The sequence below is a fragment of the Squalius cephalus genome (genome assembly GCF_949319135.1).
Source record: "Squalius cephalus genome assembly, chromosome: 9".
In the NCBI taxonomy this organism is placed as follows: Eukaryota; Metazoa; Chordata; class Actinopteri; order Cypriniformes; family Leuciscidae; genus Squalius; species Squalius cephalus.
This window is the reverse complement of record NC_137130.1, coordinates 24163184-24181439: the sequence shown is the minus strand read 5'-3', so window position 1 is coordinate 24181439 and position 18256 is coordinate 24163184. Positions and strand designations below refer to the sequence as shown.

Genomic DNA, 18256 nt, shown 5'->3' with positions numbered 1-18256 from the left:
ATTCGGAATTCACCCTTTTTATTGATCTATTTAGCTGGCTTTTATATTCTGGTCATGGAATTGTAGGAAACACCTTCAACATGATTGAAACTGTTAATATTGTTATTGTTACTATTACTACTTGTTACTATTTTTGAAAGAAATCTCTTATGCTCACCAAGGCTGCATTTGATTAAAAATACAGTAAAACTGTACTACTGTTAACACTAGAACTGCCATGGCGGTCATTTTGACCGTTTTGAATTTTATATCTGCAATAACTTTGTTGAAAAAATAAGTAAAATCCTGCTGGCACCTGACTTTTCCTAAAAATGTCTGTATTTTCATTTAAAATGTTTTTCATATAAATTACACATAAGGCAAAAAAACAAATGAACATATTTACCTATTTCGGGCGTAGACGGTCAGATTGACCGCACTGAATTTCGCGGTATTATTATACATACAGGCCTACCAATAGGCTATACACAAAAATAAAATGTGGTAAAAAATACACAAAACATATTCCACAACAAATCATTTAAATGTAATGATATTCAGAACAGAACAAGAATGAAAAAATAACTATAGGCTAAACAAGCCAAAATGAAATAGGCTACTTTCAAGCGAAAGTGAAAGTAAGCGGCGTTGGGCTCACGTAACTCTCTAATTAGAATCAAAATGTTTCAACATTTGCGATGTAGCCTATATTATAGGCTTTGTACTTCACTCACGTTTCAATATCGACGGAAAAAATCATCCTCTTCACATGCGCAAAATGGTACGAATTGTAGGCTACTACTGACTATATAAACAGAGCAGTGGAATTTTTATATGATAGGTTGACTATTTTATTATTATATTTTATTATGGCTATAATGAACAGGCTGCGATGTCAAGATTGCAATGTTGGAATATGGTGTGTGTGTGTGTGTGTGTGTGTGTGTGTGTGTGTGTGTGTGTAAGGCGCGGACGCGATCGAACAATGTAAACATGAAAACAGGCTGCTCCGTCATTTTGTTCAGGACATCTACGGATATTATTATTTATAGATGTATAATTAAACTTGTTTAAATGTACAGTTTGGTGTTGTTTTGTTTTTAAAAGATATCCTAATACAATAAATGCATTAATCTCTCAATTGGGTATTTATCATTAAAGATACAGAGTTTGGAATCTAGCGGTCAAAATGAGCGCTTGCGGCAGTTCTAGTAGTTATGGAATTCTGGCACTTCTAGTGTTAAATATAATTACAATTTAAAATAAACTCTTTTTCTATTTGAATATATTTTAAAATGTCATTTATTCCTATGATGTAAAGCTGAATTTTCAGCATCAATACTCTAGTCTTCAGTGTCAATTATTCTAATATGCTGACTTGCTGCTCAAGAAACATTTCTTTTTATTATCAATGTTGAAAAGCGTTCTGTTGCTTAATATTTTTGTGGAAACCATGATGCATTTTCTCATTATTTTAGAAATATTCATTTCTTTCAAAAAGAAAGAAAATCTTACTGACCGCAAACTTTTGAATGGTATCCTCTGCTTGTTGATTTATACCCATTTAATGTAACCCGTTTGTGGACTCATGTTTAGAACTGTGAGTATGTACGGTCATTTGATGCACTCACAGGTGATGAATGTGGTGGTGCATTGATGAGCTGCAGTCTGTCAGTGTTGATGTCAGTGTATCTGTGCTTTTCCTGGCTTTACCATACTTTCATTAATAACACACACACTTTCTTTCTATGAGACCCGCCATGTGTTGTGTGAAGAATGTACAGGGGTCACAACCCCACTTCAAAGCCTCCTTGCATCCATTTTTAACAGGCTGCTTTAGAGTAGACTAACTCTGAGCTTAAAGCCTCTGACAGGCCCAAACTCCCCAGCAATGCACTCTAAATTACATTATTATGCTTTCACTGTTGGGCTTGATAATGGTGTAAATTGATGCTTAGTGTCTTTAGCATTCCCAGTTTAAAAGTTATGCCAGACACCAGGGTTTCATGGGCCGCTTTTATCACACATACTGACCTCTGACCCAGAGATCAAAGATTATAAGGTCAGGCAGTGGGAACCACAATTCACACAGTTGTTGTCCATTTGCAAACAGCGTGAAGTTAGGATCATGGGAAAGACAGATCATCTGAGAATACAAGCATATCTGGCTGTTGTAACATTGAGAAGAGTTGTTAAAAAATGCTAGTATGTATATGTATATATATATATATAAAATATATATTTTAATATAACTTAAAATTATTTGATTAAATTATTTATATATATATATATTGCTATTATGATAATCTTGGAAAATAATGAAAATAATCTTGGAAAGTAACTTGGCTTAAAAAATAACATGGCTGGATCCCAAATGGCACACTCCGGCCTTGTGAACCTTTTTCGAGTTCACACTTGGTGACGTCAGGAAGTGCAGACCTAAGGGGCTCTGGACTCGAGTCCACGAGGGCACGCGAGAGTGCATTTTGGGACAGGCTTGATGACATCATGCCACCAAAAGTCAAACAGCCACGAAACTCCTCCCCTCATTTATCTGATTGGGCGTTCGCAATGATTCCTGGGTAGGTAACTTGTGTGGAGTGTGTGAAAGTGAAAATTTTTAATCGAAGACACAAAGGTGGTGCTCGCGAGCACACTTCTGAGCGCTGAAATGCCAAATGAGACACTCTACGGACTCGTACACTTGCACGTGCAATTTAAGGCTACAAGACCGCAAGTCTACATGAAGTGTGTCATTTGGGATCCAGCCAATATATTAACGTAATATATATATTTTAAGATAACTTAAAATTATTTGATTAAATTATTTATTTATGTATTTTTTCCCTCAGTGACCATTGTTATTATTGAATCCTCCAAAATCAGAAAATTAGTTGTGGTTAATTTACCTGTAACGACACTTCCAGTTTCTGTTAACAATATAGTTCATATATATGACTCTTCTAGTTCTGTTAATATTATGTTATATAGAGGACCTTCAGATATTGCATTGGACACTGGGCGGCCTTTGAGTCAAAAAACAAACAACTGTGATGGTCTCATTGGTCTGTCGAGGGTCATCTGATTTTCTGCCATCCATTGGTGTCAGACTGCATCACTGAGTAAATACACTGGTATTTTCAGCACATTACAGCACATCTGTGGAGCTGCCCAACAGTTATCACCATTAAATTCATTCTTCAGGATTTAGCTGCTCATTTATCAGGGTTCTCAGATAAATGCTGGATTCCTCTGGCACTCCTCTGGTAGGTTGGTTGATTATGAAATGGCAGCTTTGGGTGGAGATTTGTGCTTGTGCTATTCTACGTTTTTTGACCTAGGATCAGTTAAGAATTTGATGGGCTGTTAGTTACATAATCTAAAATGTCATTGAGCGCAATGAATCACAAATTTTGATGAACTGCTTTAGGGAGTGTGTGTTTGTTGTGACATGGTATAAGTTTGGCATGGCTCTCATCTTGAGGGATGTCTTACACAACATGTCATGAGGGGGATGAGGAATCCATTACATCCTGCACACTTCCTGTTCACATCAGACTGTCCTCCTACACACATGCACAGCAACATGCCCTCAGATTTAATGTTTCCATTGCTGTTTATATGTAACTTCTAAACTGCCAATCATAATAATTACTTTTTTATTTTTTTCCACTTAACTAAATATGTTTGCTAAGCTGGTAACACTAATAATACTGATCATACTTTCAGTAGTTTGGTGCAAATTTAAAAAGTTTTACAAATTTAGAATTTAAATTGTGTTTTTGTGTTCCGTCATCTAAATGGTGACACTCACATGATATAAAGACTGTACTTGTATATATTATGTAGATTTTTTGTTTTATTATTCCAAAAACTATTATTCTATTTTAATTATGTATAGTGCGGGTCGCCCCCTCAATGTATTACACAATGTTGAATTTGATGTGTAGACCTGTGGTGCTCCACTAAATGTCATAGAGAATCCTTGCACTCATTGGCTACCGTGTCTATAGACACGCTAGTAATGCTATGTTGTTTGGTGATGCGAAGAGCTAAAATTAGACAATCACAAACACTTATTATAGTGCTTTACCAATGGAAAATCAGTACCTTTATGGGCGAAGAAATAGAACATATCTGAAGCCAGATAGAAAGACAAAAAAACGACTGTAAACATTGGTACGACATACACAAGGTGGAAAGATTTGATGATAGAGAAAATCTTGAGTGGTGATGCCCAAGTTGCTTTTTGTTGTTGTTTGACAGATAAAACTAAAGCTCTAAAACTCACTAGTATCAGTTTAATTGACATTAAACTCAGAGATGATCATGCCGATCCATGTCAGTAGATGACAGTACAGCGTCTGACACCATTGTAGTATCAGGAGCCCTCTTCAGTAACTAAACCAGTGGTGTCCAATCCTGCTCCCGGAGGGCCACTGCATAGTTCAGCTCCAACCCCAATTAAACGCACTTCAGCGAACGTCTTCAGGATTAGGTGCGTTGGGACAAGTTGGAGCTAAACTCTGCAGAACCTTGGGCCTCCAGGACCAGGATTGGACAACCCTGAACTAGATACTCCTCGACAGCAACCCATCAAGTACAGTATTTTCCCGGAATATAAGTAAAAAAATTGTAATTATCAGAAACGTGCTGCAACTTGCATTCTGAAGCAACTTATATAATGCAATTAAGCACATAAAACATGTGCACATTTGGATTCATGCCGAATAAGCCAAAGATATTTTCCCACACACCGGTAGTTCCAGTTTAGGTTTGGCATTTATAATAAATGTTGTTTATGATCAATGTCGCTATAATTTGTGTTTGTTTTATCCTTATGTTTCTCATTCCTGTTCCGTTCTGAATACTGCTAAATTTAAAAGATTTGTTGTGAACTAATGGGAACTAAAATACACGTTTATAGTGTTTCGTTTACTGGTATTTTATGATTTTTTTCTGAATGTAATGTGAGTTATAAGTCATGTTTTTTTTCCTCTCAACATTTTGACCCAGTGTGGCTTATTTTCCGGAAAATACGGCAGCACCCTGAAATCATCATTGTTTCTAGTTGACGCATCTAGGTAATGGTGCACTTGCAGTAGCTTGTTTTAAAATCTCTTTTGATGATAATTATGTTGAAGGGATCTGAAATAGAAAGCAAGAAGCTCACAGAATGTGAACCCAGCGAGAGCGTGGCAGTGTTGGTAGGACACATGTTGCTGTTTTTAATAAGTATTAACGCTGCTAGCTCTCCCGTGTAGGAGGCAACAGGAGCGCCTGCTTTACTCCATCAGAGCGAAGAGCTTGCTGTGTGTGGAATGTGTAAGGCAGTGATGGGAAACAGATGCCTCCTCTGCAGGCTTGACGCTACACGTGGCCGCTGTCTCTCCAGACGGGATCTGCATAAAACGGACAAGGTGCGAGCCAAGCAATCCGGTCCAGCATCTAATAGACTAGACTACCGTGGCATGACTTCGCAGCACGTGCGATCACAGACCTTCTGGTGATGATGTTGTTGTCACATGTACACAGGCATACTCACTCGCTCTTCTTCCAGTGTGTGTCAGCAGGGACCACAGTTTGGGTGTCTGTACCGTACGCAGAGCGGCCCACACCCCGGGCCTGCCAGTCTAGGCCCAAATCACAGGGCTGCTAACCGCAGGGAGCTAATTGTAGCACAGCTTCTCGAACCGCTTCCCTTTAATTCTCTCCCTGGTTTCGCTCACTCTCTCTCTCCACAGATTAAACATAAACAATTGCTGATATAGCTCGGAAGATCTGGGCCGCGGAAACGAGCCAAGAGGACATGCGAGAAGTGGAATCTGAATCTGAAAACTTTCCAGAAACTTGAGACCGATGTGTTTAGAATTTAGCACGAACCAGTTACTCTATATTTGAGGCTTTAGGGGGCTTTTTAGACTGTATTTACAGAAAAGTAGAGACTGAGCGAGAGGAGGAATAGGGTTGTGATTTGACCCAGGCCAGAATCGAACCCCGATCCTGATGAGCTGACAGCTCTTATACTGTATAAGTATAACATATACCTTTACATTTTGGACTTTTTCTTTTAATGGAGTACCATGGCATTCTTTAAAGTGATTTGGATTACCTCATAAAGCATAGAATATGAATATGAATATGAATATATATTATTCAGCACCATCATATACAGTACCATTTAAATGTTTGGGTTTTTAGTAAGTTTTTTTTTTTTTTTTCGGAAAAAAAGAGAAAAGAATACTTTTATTCAGCATGGGTGCATTAAATTGAACGAAAATAACTGTAAAGACATTTATAATGTTACAAAATAAATATTTTAAATAAATACTGCTCTATTGGAAACAACAATATGAAGCAGCACAACTGTTTTCAACATTGATAATAATAATAAATGTTTTCTTGAGCAGCAAATCAGCACATTAGAATGATTTCTGAAGGATCATGTGACACTGAAGACTGGAGTAATGATGCTGAAAATTCAGCTTTACCAAACAGGAATAAAGTACATTTTAAAATATATTAAAATAGGCAACAGTTCTTTTAAATTGTAATATTTTTTTCAAAAACATAAATCTTATCGATCCCAAACTTTTGAACTGTGATGTATATCAAATTACCATCATTGTACAATGATAGCGTGATAATATAGTAGATTGTTTTGGTTAAGGTGGTCATTGGACATGTACTGTAGTAATGTTGATAATTCTTCAGCTGTGCTAGTGTTTAAGACATTTGCGGTGGTCTCTGGTCCCCATCTCTAATGATCTTGCCGGCTGTTCTGATGAAGATCTAAACTCTGGAACATCTGGATAACACTTCATCATCCCACTGGCCAGTTTCCTTCTGCATGTTTGAGAAAGACTGACCCACAATTACAGGGTTGCCAGATTGCAAATGACCCCCCCTGCATATCGTACATACATAACCTATGGAATGCTGGCTTTAGAATGTCTGGCTTGGAAACTGTTCCAACAAAACTACTGTAAATAGCCCATGTCTATTTTTTCCCCCCGTAACATGGTTTACGTTGGAGATTTCTGTGCCCTGGTACAGTCGGTCCACGAGGTTTCCTCACCAGTGACGGGAAATTTTCAGACCAAAGTACCTGAGAGGAATTTTAATAATGTAAGAGGATTACTCTCATTCTGTTACGCACAGTGTAACAGTGCTTATTTTGTTCATTGAGGCTAGCAGATAAACGTGAAACTACTTATTAAAGTGTGTGTTATCATATGAGGGTTGATGTGTGGTACAGAAACATTAGACACTGGAGAGTTTTAATGGCTCTGTTTAATAACAGCCATTGAAATGCGTTGCTGCTAAGCTTGCCAAAACCATTTACAACGGGAGAGGATGATTTCCAAACCATCTGATATAAACATGATGATAAGACACTGATATATTCAGATGTGTACATCACACACACCAGGTCTCCATCTGTCCTGCTTAGTGTTTGATTCTACATGACGGGATTCTTGTTATCGATAAATCTTTCATACTTTGAATGCTGAGCTCAAAGAAAACTCGGGCTTGTGATGTTACATAAGAACTTCATAATTTACTGTAGTGACAACATTGGCCTTGAGTAACATTAATTTGTAAAGTCTGTCATGCAGTATCAGGCTTAATGTGTCCTAATGGCCAGCAGAGGGCAGTGTATGATTTAAATCTGAAGCTTTGAATCTGAGGCTTTAGTAACACATGTGCATTAGAGCCCAACGAAAGCAGCATGTTTTAGGGTCATATGTCAAATTTACGACTGTCAAATGTTCATTTATAGACAGTGCTTTTATGTTATTTTTTTCTGAAACATGTACAGCTTTCTCCAAGCTGGTTGCTCACTAAAAACCCCAGTCATCATGTTTTCAGCCATTTCAAGTTTGATTTTGACGTGACATAAAGCAGTGATATCTGTGGCTGCGTTGTTTACTTACTTTTTAATTAGTGCCATAATTTTGTTCATTCAATTCATTTGCTAAGAGGTGGGATTTATCACACAAACCAGTCATATCCAATTAGCGCGATGGAGGCATTGCCTCCTCTCACAAGACTTTCCCCTATTAATTCTCAATTACCCCCCACCAAACCCACCACATGCTTTAGGGGGTCTGTTAAAAATCAATGAGCTCAGGGGAGGCGAGAGAGATGCGGACTCCCACTGTAAGTCTACCTGCTGCTGTTGCTGTTGGACAGTGTTCATTTACTTAATGTCACATTTTAATATTATTTTTTTTAATTTTTTTTTTAAATAGGGATTTTAAGGAAGGACTGCCTCCCTGGAGGAAACGTCCCTGATGTACATGTTTTAAACAGCTTCACACACTGTCTTTTCAACATCACAGTGTCATTATTTCTGTGTTACAAATATTAATATTATCACAGGACAACTAGTTTGGATAAACACTGATGTCTACAGAAGCGATTTAAATCGAGTAAATCACCCTTTGAAAGTTTAATTTCCCATGAATTCTGAGCAGTCCTGTGCTCTGTTTCAGATGGAGCAGTTTTCAGATGATGAGCTAGATCACGCTGCAGAGGAGGACAGCGATAAAGAGGACCAGGACCTGGACAAAATGTTTGGAGCATGGCTCGGAGAGCTCGACAAACTCACAAAGGTGAGGCTTGGAGACCTGTAACCTGTAAATTTGTATCCTGTAGGTGCAGTGATGCTAATAATTTCACACATGTCATGGTTGTCAGTATGGATTACATCTGTGATGTCACAACTCATGAGGCTTTAAGCAGCGTGAAGAACTTGTTTTGTGCAGTATCCTCATAGATGCAGTTTGGTTTACTATTTAAGCTTCTTTTATTAGTTTTAAATGTTATGCAACAAAATGTAATAACAATGAATGACAGAATTATCTGATTCTGTTTTTTTGTTTTTTATTACATCAGTGATAATCTGTATTTTTCTAAATTAATCAGACCTGAAATCCCTCTACAGTTTTATTAACAGTACTGACACAGGTGAAACTACTGTATATGTGAAGTCTCATCACTCTTTTTTTTCTGTCTTGTCGTCTTTAGAGTCTAGATGATGGGAGACCAGAGAAGGTGCAGAAAGCACCTCTCAGACAAGAGACAAACATGGCCAACATGGCCTACCGCTTTTCCGTTTATAACATCAACGGTATACACAGGATTACATTACACTACATTACAAAATATTCTGTTATTATTGACAATGTTATATTGTTAATGTTCTAATATCAGTATGACCTCAGGCAGGGGCTATAGATTCCAAAATTATTGATGTCATTTTTGACTACACAAGGATCATTATGAATCATTATGTATTGTCTCCCTAAAAATCATTATGATCTCATGAAGAAGTGCCTACATATTCTCCAGTCACTGAATTCATTGGGGGATTTACATTCTAATTTCATTATGCCCTCATGAGGGACTATATACACTACTGTTCAAAACTTGACTTGAAAAAAGTCTCATGTTAATATTGTTACACTTTAAAATAACAGTTTTCTATTTTAATATATTTTAAATGTAATATATTCCTTGATTGCAAAGCTGAATTATCAGCATCATTACTCCAGTCTTTAGTGTCACATGATCCTTCAGAAATCATTCTGATATGCTGATTTGCTGCTAAAGAAACATTTCTTACTATTATCAATGTTGAAAACAGTTGTTCTGCTTAATATTTTAGTGGAAACCGTGATAAAAAAAAATCTGTATTACTTGATTAATAGGAAGTTTAAAGGAACAGCATTTATTTGAAATACAAATCTTTTGTAACATTATACATTTCTTTTGGTCAATTTAATGTTTCCTTGCTGAATAAAACTGTTAAAGGAGAACTCCGGTCAATTTTAACATTGAGCTCATTTTTTTGTAAATTTGGAGTGCTGTCAGTACAGAGAACAATGACAAAAATCGGTGTTGCCTACACCGTGTTATCCTCTTTTTAAAATTTGCACCCTATTGACTTCAATGAGGCAAGTTTTAAACCTGCTTTTAGCCTGCTTTAGCTTTTAGCGTTCGCTCTGAAGGAATCACTCAACATGGCTGGGCACTTGTAATGACACATCAAGGATGTTAAGAGGCTAAAAGCAGGTTTAAAACTTGCCCCATTGAAGTCAACAGGGTGCAAATTTTAAAAAGAGGATAACACGGTGTAGGCAACACCGATTTTTGTCGTTGTTCTCTGTACTGACAGCACTCCAAATTTACAAAAAAATGTCTTAAATCTTACTGACCTCAAATGTTGGAACAGTAGTGTATTCAGCAATAACTCACAATTAAATAATAATTATTTCAAAATAGATGTTCCCCTCTAGAATTCATGTTGATTTAGAAAAGTTCCCTTAGGAATATACAAAATGGTCACAGAACTCTGCATCTGCCCAAAACGGACAGGGTTTGCTAAGGAGTTTAGTTAATTGACAAAAATAAATATTGGCATGCTAAAATAAGCTGGTTTGTTTACATGTTTGTTTGATGTGTGTATGTTTGTTTCCTTACAGAGGCACTGAACCAGGGTGACGCAGTGGATCTGGATGCTCTGATGGCAGACCTCTGTTCCATCGAGCAGGAGCTCAGCACCATCGGTAAGCCCAGCAGCGCTTCCTCTCGCCTCGGACTGGCCGGCGACCCCAAAGTCCGCCAGAAACCCCCCGCCGGCCGCAGTCACAGCACTAAGCACACGGGCAGCAGCAGCGGAGGGGCGAGTAGCAGTGGCGGCAGCACCAGCAGCAGTACCCGCGCCTCGCCCGCATCTACGGTCCGAGTGGGCAGCGCCACCAGCAGACCCTCGCTGGCATCCAACTTCTCTCTGGATGACATCACAGCCCAGCTGGAAAAAGCCTCCCAAAGCATGGATGAAGCAGCCAGGCAGAGCTCCACATCCTTGGGCTCTACGGTCTCAGCACCGTACTCTTCCTCCACTGTGAGGCGGCCGGCCTCCCATCATCATCATCATCATCGCAGGACAGGGTCCGTGGGTACGGTCACGGAGCATGAGGTGCGGTCCTTTGCCCACTCCTCACGCTCTAGTATTAACTCTGCTTCTGCGTCCAGCATGGACTCGCTGGACATCGATAAACCCAAGTCTGATCAGGACGGGTTACAGGACGGACAGGACCAGCCGAGTTCAGAGGTAAACAATGCTTCGTATTGTTCAAATCTCTAATGGAGACATGGGTTCTCTTTGAAGGATACATGCAATGATTTAAAATAAGACAAAACACGTATTAAAATAAACCAACTAAAATCTAAAAATCAAGATATTTTTAAATTTAATTCACCCCTTAAAAAAATGTTTTCTTTGAAGGAACAGTGTTCCCACTGATTTGAAAAACCTATATAGTGTCATTTCTAGACCTAGAAAATTTTATTAAGTTTCTGTGGGCATTTGTATAATGACAGATTTTTCTAGTTCTGGTAAGTTCTAAAATATTTGATGTGGTAGAAAGTGAAGAAAAATATATTTAAAAATCCGTAATCCTTATCTAGTAAATGATGAAAAACTGGAAGACTTTGAATATTCTTTGAGTGCAGTAGGGGACCTTGGAGAACAAAAGGGTTGAGAATATTGATTATTATTGACATTGATTATGCTGTCTTTGCAACAGTCTCGAGTGCTTAAAAAGCTGCCTATGTAGGTTTTGGAATTGAACTGAGTTCGTCAGGCCTCTAGCAGAGCAGATTAAGCATTAAAATGAGTTGTTTCTATCCCTGACTGAAAAACCAAATAAAAGCGGCTTTTACCCTGACTGCAGACTTAATTACACAGATAAGTGGTTTTGCAGCAGTTTGGGTTGTATTTATTTGCTGATAGTAGTCTAACCCAAATATTTAAAGGTTTAACTTTCAACCCATTGCTGGTATGGTTAAATAAATGCGAACTTCTCAAATGCATCAATTATCAGTTACATTTTATTTCTTGAATTAAATGAAAGCCATTATGCACCATTTCTTTTCATTAAGGCTCGTTCACATTGCCAAAAAACGCCAACTTCTCGTTGTGCGATTAGTATTTTTGTCCCTGTTGCTGTTCGTCCGGGCAGCTTCTGTGAATTAGTCTGTTGAACAGAATGAGTGTGTGATCACAGATGAAATGATTTAGGAAGCTATTTAAAGCTGTCTGAATGCAGTCAATGAGTTGCATGCTTCCTTTGACTCTGTGGTTGAACAGAGAAGATTGATGTGGAGGGATTTCACTAATCTATCCTTCTATCCCACAGATTTTTACAAACATGATTGACCTACAGATGATTGATGATAGATAAACGATGATAGATAAGTGATTCAGTCGTTTGCAAACTTTTGCTAAACCTGGACACCCGACCCCAACCACAAACTCTTTCCCAAACCCTCCAAAGTCATATAAACAAACCTGAAAATGTAAAACCCAATGTTTTGTTATTGGTTTAACTTCTATGAAGTTTTCTGATTGGCTAAAAGGGCCCAGCCAATGAGAGTCTCTTTTCAAGATCAACTGAAATGACAGATACCTATAAATTTTATTATATTTTAATCATTTAGCAGATTCTTTTGACATCAATTTCAATGTATTATTATTATTATTATTACTACATTTTATTAATTTAGAAAATAAAATAAAAAAACAAGCAAAATAAAATGCTTATGACATCTTATACCAAACCACAGTGATTGTCCATAGAGAAATCAATCATATGTGACATGCAACTGTTTCGATAGGACCATTTTCTATCTAGTTGCAGTGATTATTGCTCACAATTTTCCCCTATGCTTTCACACTATGAACAATGATTAATGTTTATTAATCAAAGCACTAATGACTCTTGTCTCTCCTCTCTTTCTGCACAAAGCACTCGTATCTGGACAGGGAGACCTCTCTCATTCTGAAAAGCATTGCAGGAAAGCCCTCTCACTTGCTGACCAAGGTGACGCCCTCTTTCCACCTCTGGATGTATTGAGTTTCTCCTAGTGGCTTCCTAACCCCTCTATGCATGACAGCATGATTCATTTTCACCCATTTTTCTTCCATCAGTTTTCTTTATGTTAAGACATAAGGAAGCTCTTCTAACGAAACAAAGGCGTCATGCTGATTCCTCGTCTGTACCTAGTCAGTTCAGTAAATCAAAGTTCATTAGATGAATCAGAATAAATGGTTGATGCAAAATGATGTGCATGGATACTTCACATCACATACAATGTTTGTGTTGTTCTATAACAAAACAAGAATGTTCAGGCCTCTATTAACTCAAACTCTCCATTTATGTACTGTTGATATAGTCATAGTGCACTACGTTTTAAGGCCTATTCACAACAAGTCTGACAAGTAAACAACACAAATGCTAAAATATTCATGAACATTTTTCTGCACAAAATTCTCTTAAAAAAAAAAAAAGGTTTGGACATGTGAATAAATGCCAAAGTCACATGTTTAATTCCAGCCAAAGAAAGCAATGTTCTCAAATGTGCCGGATAAAGGCATCTGCTAATGCTAATTAATTTCTCAAAATCATGAGAAAAACAAAACAAAACTGACCTGACAGAATTAAAAAGTATAATATTTCAGAACTCAAAGAATTTGGTGTAAAGAGGTTCATGGATTAATTTTAAAATCTTGTTGTGCATGTTTTTATCATGTTCATTTATGCATGACATTTACTGAATCAATCCACTTTATAATTTGTCATTTTAGTGAGGGTTGTTTAAATCTGTTCTGAGCCCCTAAAGGGCTTGGAGGGAAGCTGGGAAGATATAATGTAATGCTTTTGCGTTCGCTTGAAAATGATGTGAAATGGGAGGAAAAATGGTATTTTAATACCTTTCTCGAAGGAACACGAACTATAGTTTTAGCAAGCAAAGTGCAAGTTTTCTAGGGGGAACGCAAAAGCATTGCAATATCATTTTTACTCCATCTCATTTTTTTTTAATCACCATGTCTCCTTAGGGGCTCTGTAGCATATGAGATATCCTCGTGAAAACAAATTGTTTTGCACTGTGACTGTTATCTTACTTAAGGTTTATCTGGAGAGCATGTTCATGCGTGCATGTTTTGAAATACGTTTTGAGCTGTGTGTTATCGGCAGCTCTTCAGCACTGCGGAGTGTCCAAATCAAATAATTAAATATGCATGAAGATGTTTAAAGGATTTTTGGGAGCTCATTCCATTTAGAGGGTAAACATTTGGACATCTGAGAAAAGTATTATACTAGGACATGAGGTTGAAAACTGGAAATGGATCGTTTATAAGTGCTGTTAGATCAGCATCATTGCTTCTGTTATTACGGAAGGAAACTTTGTTTCGTCATTGCTTATGTAACACAACATCTGTGATAATGACTAAGTGATGACTGTGTGCTCCCTCAGGGTTTGAATGTACCTGTTTTTTAGATAGGTACACCCTAAGATCGTTTAGCTGTGGACAGGTGGCAGACGGACCCGCAAGGTAGCGAGTGACATGATCAGCACAACAGATGGATTCTAGGTAGAGATTGAGTTTCTTTAGAAACAGCGGGCTGCAGTCCCATCACACAGAAGTGTTGCGCTCCCATAAGCAACCAGTGTTTGTTTACACTTTTTTGAGGATTTACCTGCTCAACAAAAGATGTCTGTAAACCAAACCTCCATTAAACAGTTTTGCAGGATTTAAGCTTTCTTAGCTCAGATCGGCTCATCCTGTTAAACTGTTCTGTGGCGTATCGACCCATGGAAGCCTAACCAGTGCCGTCCACTGCTGATAACCACATTTATAATGTGTTAAACCCAACACAACCTCATGGTAACTATATTTGACATTTTGGCGAATCATCTGTGAGAAATTTGTTTATGAATGTGCTGAAAGTGAAGTTTCACTGTTATTCTTGTGTTGTTCTTTGCTGTTTTGCCGTGGACACTATCTAAAGTGTGTCAGCTGTGTTGTGGCGGCATTAGCGAGGCTTGGAGCCGGTTGAGATGATCTGATTGGTTGCAGGAGTTGAGTGAACATGCCTTTAATCCTCTTTGCACTCGAGAGGTTTCATTACCTAGATTTTCAGTCCTTATTCTGACACTGTCTGTTCATCACTGCCCTTGTGAAAAAAGAAGCACACTTTAGCATACTTTTAAAAAGAGTACTTATTACAGATAAAATATACTTGAGTGCAAACTAAATGTCATGTGAATTGCATATTTGCTACAATTAAGTTTAAATTTATATTAAATGCAATTAGTTGAACTTGACTGCCTTTTTGAGCCATTTATGGAGGATTTCAGTACATCTTTGTGTAATTTCATAATTATGTTGTATTTGATAGTTAAAGTGTGCTGTTGAATATACTGACAAATATTTATGGTAAACAAAAAAATACTTAAATGTATTTTCTATTGAAACTTATGTCATGTATTTAAATATATGATAGGTCCTTTGATAAATATATGATAAATAGGCTGATATGTCCTTTACATGCAGTCTCCAAGCAATCACATCATTACCACATGGCTTCTGCTGATTGGCTTCTGCTGATCTTTCGGCCAATGAGATTGCTTGCTCAACATTTAAATAGTCTGGTTCAGTGTTTGCTGTAGACTGGTCCTACAGCTTGCTATCAGAGTTCTTCTGAAACCCTCTACCTCCCCCAGCTCCACCTGCCTAGATCTGCCTCTGGATTTATGTGTCTATTCATGCAGCAGCAGCAGCAGATCTTACATGCTCACAGCATCTTGTCTGTGTATTCGTCAGCAGTAAGTACATACTTGCTCTGCAGCAGCAGCGTAACAGATCTAGTCCACCTAGACCAAATACATTAACATTGCCATATTTAATAACATGCTAAACCTATTTCGGGAGTTTTCATGATTGGACTTTAAAAATAATATAAAATAACACACTACAGTTAAAATTATAATTAATAGCTTTACATGTGCATGTTACATGTTATTCAACACATCAAAATAAATGTACTTCAATGCATGAAAAAATATTAAAACAATAATTTTAAATGTCATTTTTTATTTAACGTTTTTAAAAGGTGCACTTTTAAAAAGTACTTAAGTGCATTAAGAAACAGACATGAAAGTGGCCTTTTATTTCATTAATATTATTATCTGCAAGTTTTTTTTAATATACTCTTAAGTTTTGAAGTACATTACAAGTGCACATTAAGCACACTTCTTTTTCACAAGGTGGTGCAAATTAATACTCAGTTCTATCCTTAAGTAAACAAACTTCACAGTCTTGTGAAAATGTATTCAGATTCAGCTGTTATTTGTGACTCACCGCTATACGCACTATGCTGACGTCACGTAATGTCTGTGAGGTTCTGACACCCACGGCTCCTGGGTTCATGTCTCTCGTCATACTCCTCCTCTCCACTTTTATTTGCTAAGTCTGCCCTCAGGGGACACACCTGTTCACAGAGATTTCTTTTCCTCTCCTCGTACTACAAAAGCTGCACTGGTCTCCTAATTTCCGAAAAACCTTGGATCCTGTACAAGCCTTGATATTGGAGTAATACAGATAATTGTAGTTTCTGCTGCCAGGTGGTTTGTGATGTAGAATTATGGGTCAGGAGAACAGCTGCTGGCCAGTTTCTGCTGACGCTTTAGCACAAGTCTTTTTTTCTTCTTAAACAAAGGGTCATTCAGTTTTGGCATTGAGGCCTTGAGGCCTTGAAATTCAGTAGTGGTATCACCATTAGCCACTAATAATATCTGGATTCTGATCATCAGATCAGGCCATTCTTGCAGAAGAATATGTTGGGACACGCTTCTTTTTAATATGTGTGTTTCTGTGTCAGCTGTGCTCCACATGCTGTCTGTGTGCTCATGCCACAGAAACATGAAGAAAATACACTATTAACTGAATACAATCTCTTAATCTGATAAAAACAAGTAAGACTAAATGTATATGGCTCTGATTATGAATATGATGCTATTTGCACGTTTGATATTCCTGTAGCCGCCGTGCTCGGCATTAGTCAGGGGAGGATGTGTACTGTTAAGAGGCTTGAGCTGTAATTCCCTCATTTGCCATTTTGTTAGTTAAAATGAGGAGGCGTGTGTGTGTCCAGATTTTAGGATGATTCTGTAGCTGCAGTCAGTTTTTATGTGGTCTTTTTGTGGCTGTTTTCTCATGTGTATTTGTGTGTTATTCAGTGTGAGAGGATAATACACTGTGATGCGGCACAATCCCAAACCCAGACTAAAGCAACTACACACAAATACACACACACAGAAACAGAGGAAGGGAGGGCTTGATAGAAGTGTATCTGACAGTAAAAGGGGAGGGATCATCTCTTTGTTTTAGAGAGAGAGAGAGAGGGAGAGATTAGCCAGTAGACGAGAGGTAGTAAAGTGTAGCTAGATCTGCCCATCCTCCACCTCTCCGCTGGTTGTATTAGATGCGTTTTATGCTCTTGGGCAGAAGAGCTTCTCTCTGGGAATCATTTATGCTGTTGGAAAAAGATTCCGGTCATTTATTCGTCAGTAATCTCACCGATGACCATTCCGGATTTACATGGACGTTAAACTGCTCTGAGTATGGATCTGCACACCTCAGCAATGGCCAGAACAGTCAGGAATAGATGTGGGCTAGCTTCAGACTTGCTACGATGGGATATTTTTCTGTTCGACTGGACCTATAAATCTAAATGTGACTATTGAAAAGCAGCTTTCTGTAATCTGTTGAGGTGAATCTGTATTAGGGATTGCTAAAGGGCTTCTAGATGCAAATGCCAGGAGAAGAGCGCTCAGATTGTATTTACCAACAGATGTCTTAGTGCTGCTTTTTTTAAAGCCTTTATTTTCCTCTTTATACTTTGTATAATCTGTTCATCAAGGTCAAAATAACTCTTTTTACAATGGCGTCTTGCTGGAAAAGTCAGGTAAATGGGAGGATTGTGCACTCTGGGTCTTATAGCTCATCAAATGTCCAAATGTTTAACCATATAGTAGTCGTGAGGAACCCCACATACCAGTACAATAATTCAGAATGTATTTCCATTTGGTGACTGTGTTTGTATGTCTTTAGGAGGAACAAGCTGCCAAACAAAAAGCTGAGAAGATCCGAGTAGCTCTGGAGAAGATAAAGGAAGCTCAGGTTAAAAAGGTGAGATGATCTGCCGAGTTTTGCTTACATGTAAATAGATCTTAACTGAACTGACAAAAGCCCGGCCACAAATATTTCCAGTTTAACAACCTGTACTGCTCATACTACTTAGTTTTCATATCAGCCTCAGCATATGCAGTGGTGTAGTGTAGAAGTGGGTCATCGCAGTGTAATGCAGCACACTTACACAGCTAAATCAGGCCCTCGTGGGACCTGGGAAATGATTTTATA

At 37.9% G+C, this 18256-nt stretch overlaps 1 protein-coding gene across 2 annotated transcripts in view; it reads left to right on the top strand.

Moving 5' to 3' along the window:
- Positions 1–18256, top strand: part of raph1a (Ras association (RalGDS/AF-6) and pleckstrin homology domains 1a) — a 77375-nt gene that overhangs the window by 39050 nt on the left and 20069 nt on the right. The window contains exons 1-6 of one of the 2 annotated variants that reach the window (XM_079882099.1): positions 3130–3245; positions 8478–8597; positions 9013–9115; positions 10470–11101; positions 12798–12872; positions 17948–18025. In XM_079882099.1, the coding sequence (XP_079738225.1) occupies positions 3219–3245; positions 8478–8597; positions 9013–9115; positions 10470–11101; positions 12798–12872; positions 17948–18025 (1035 nt within the window). In that variant the 5' untranslated portion in view covers positions 3130–3218. Of the gene's footprint in view, positions 1–3129; positions 3246–8477; positions 8598–9012; positions 9116–10469; positions 11102–12797; positions 12873–17947; positions 18026–18256 lie in introns of those variants that run through there. The other variant, XM_079882100.1, reaches the window with a different exon arrangement.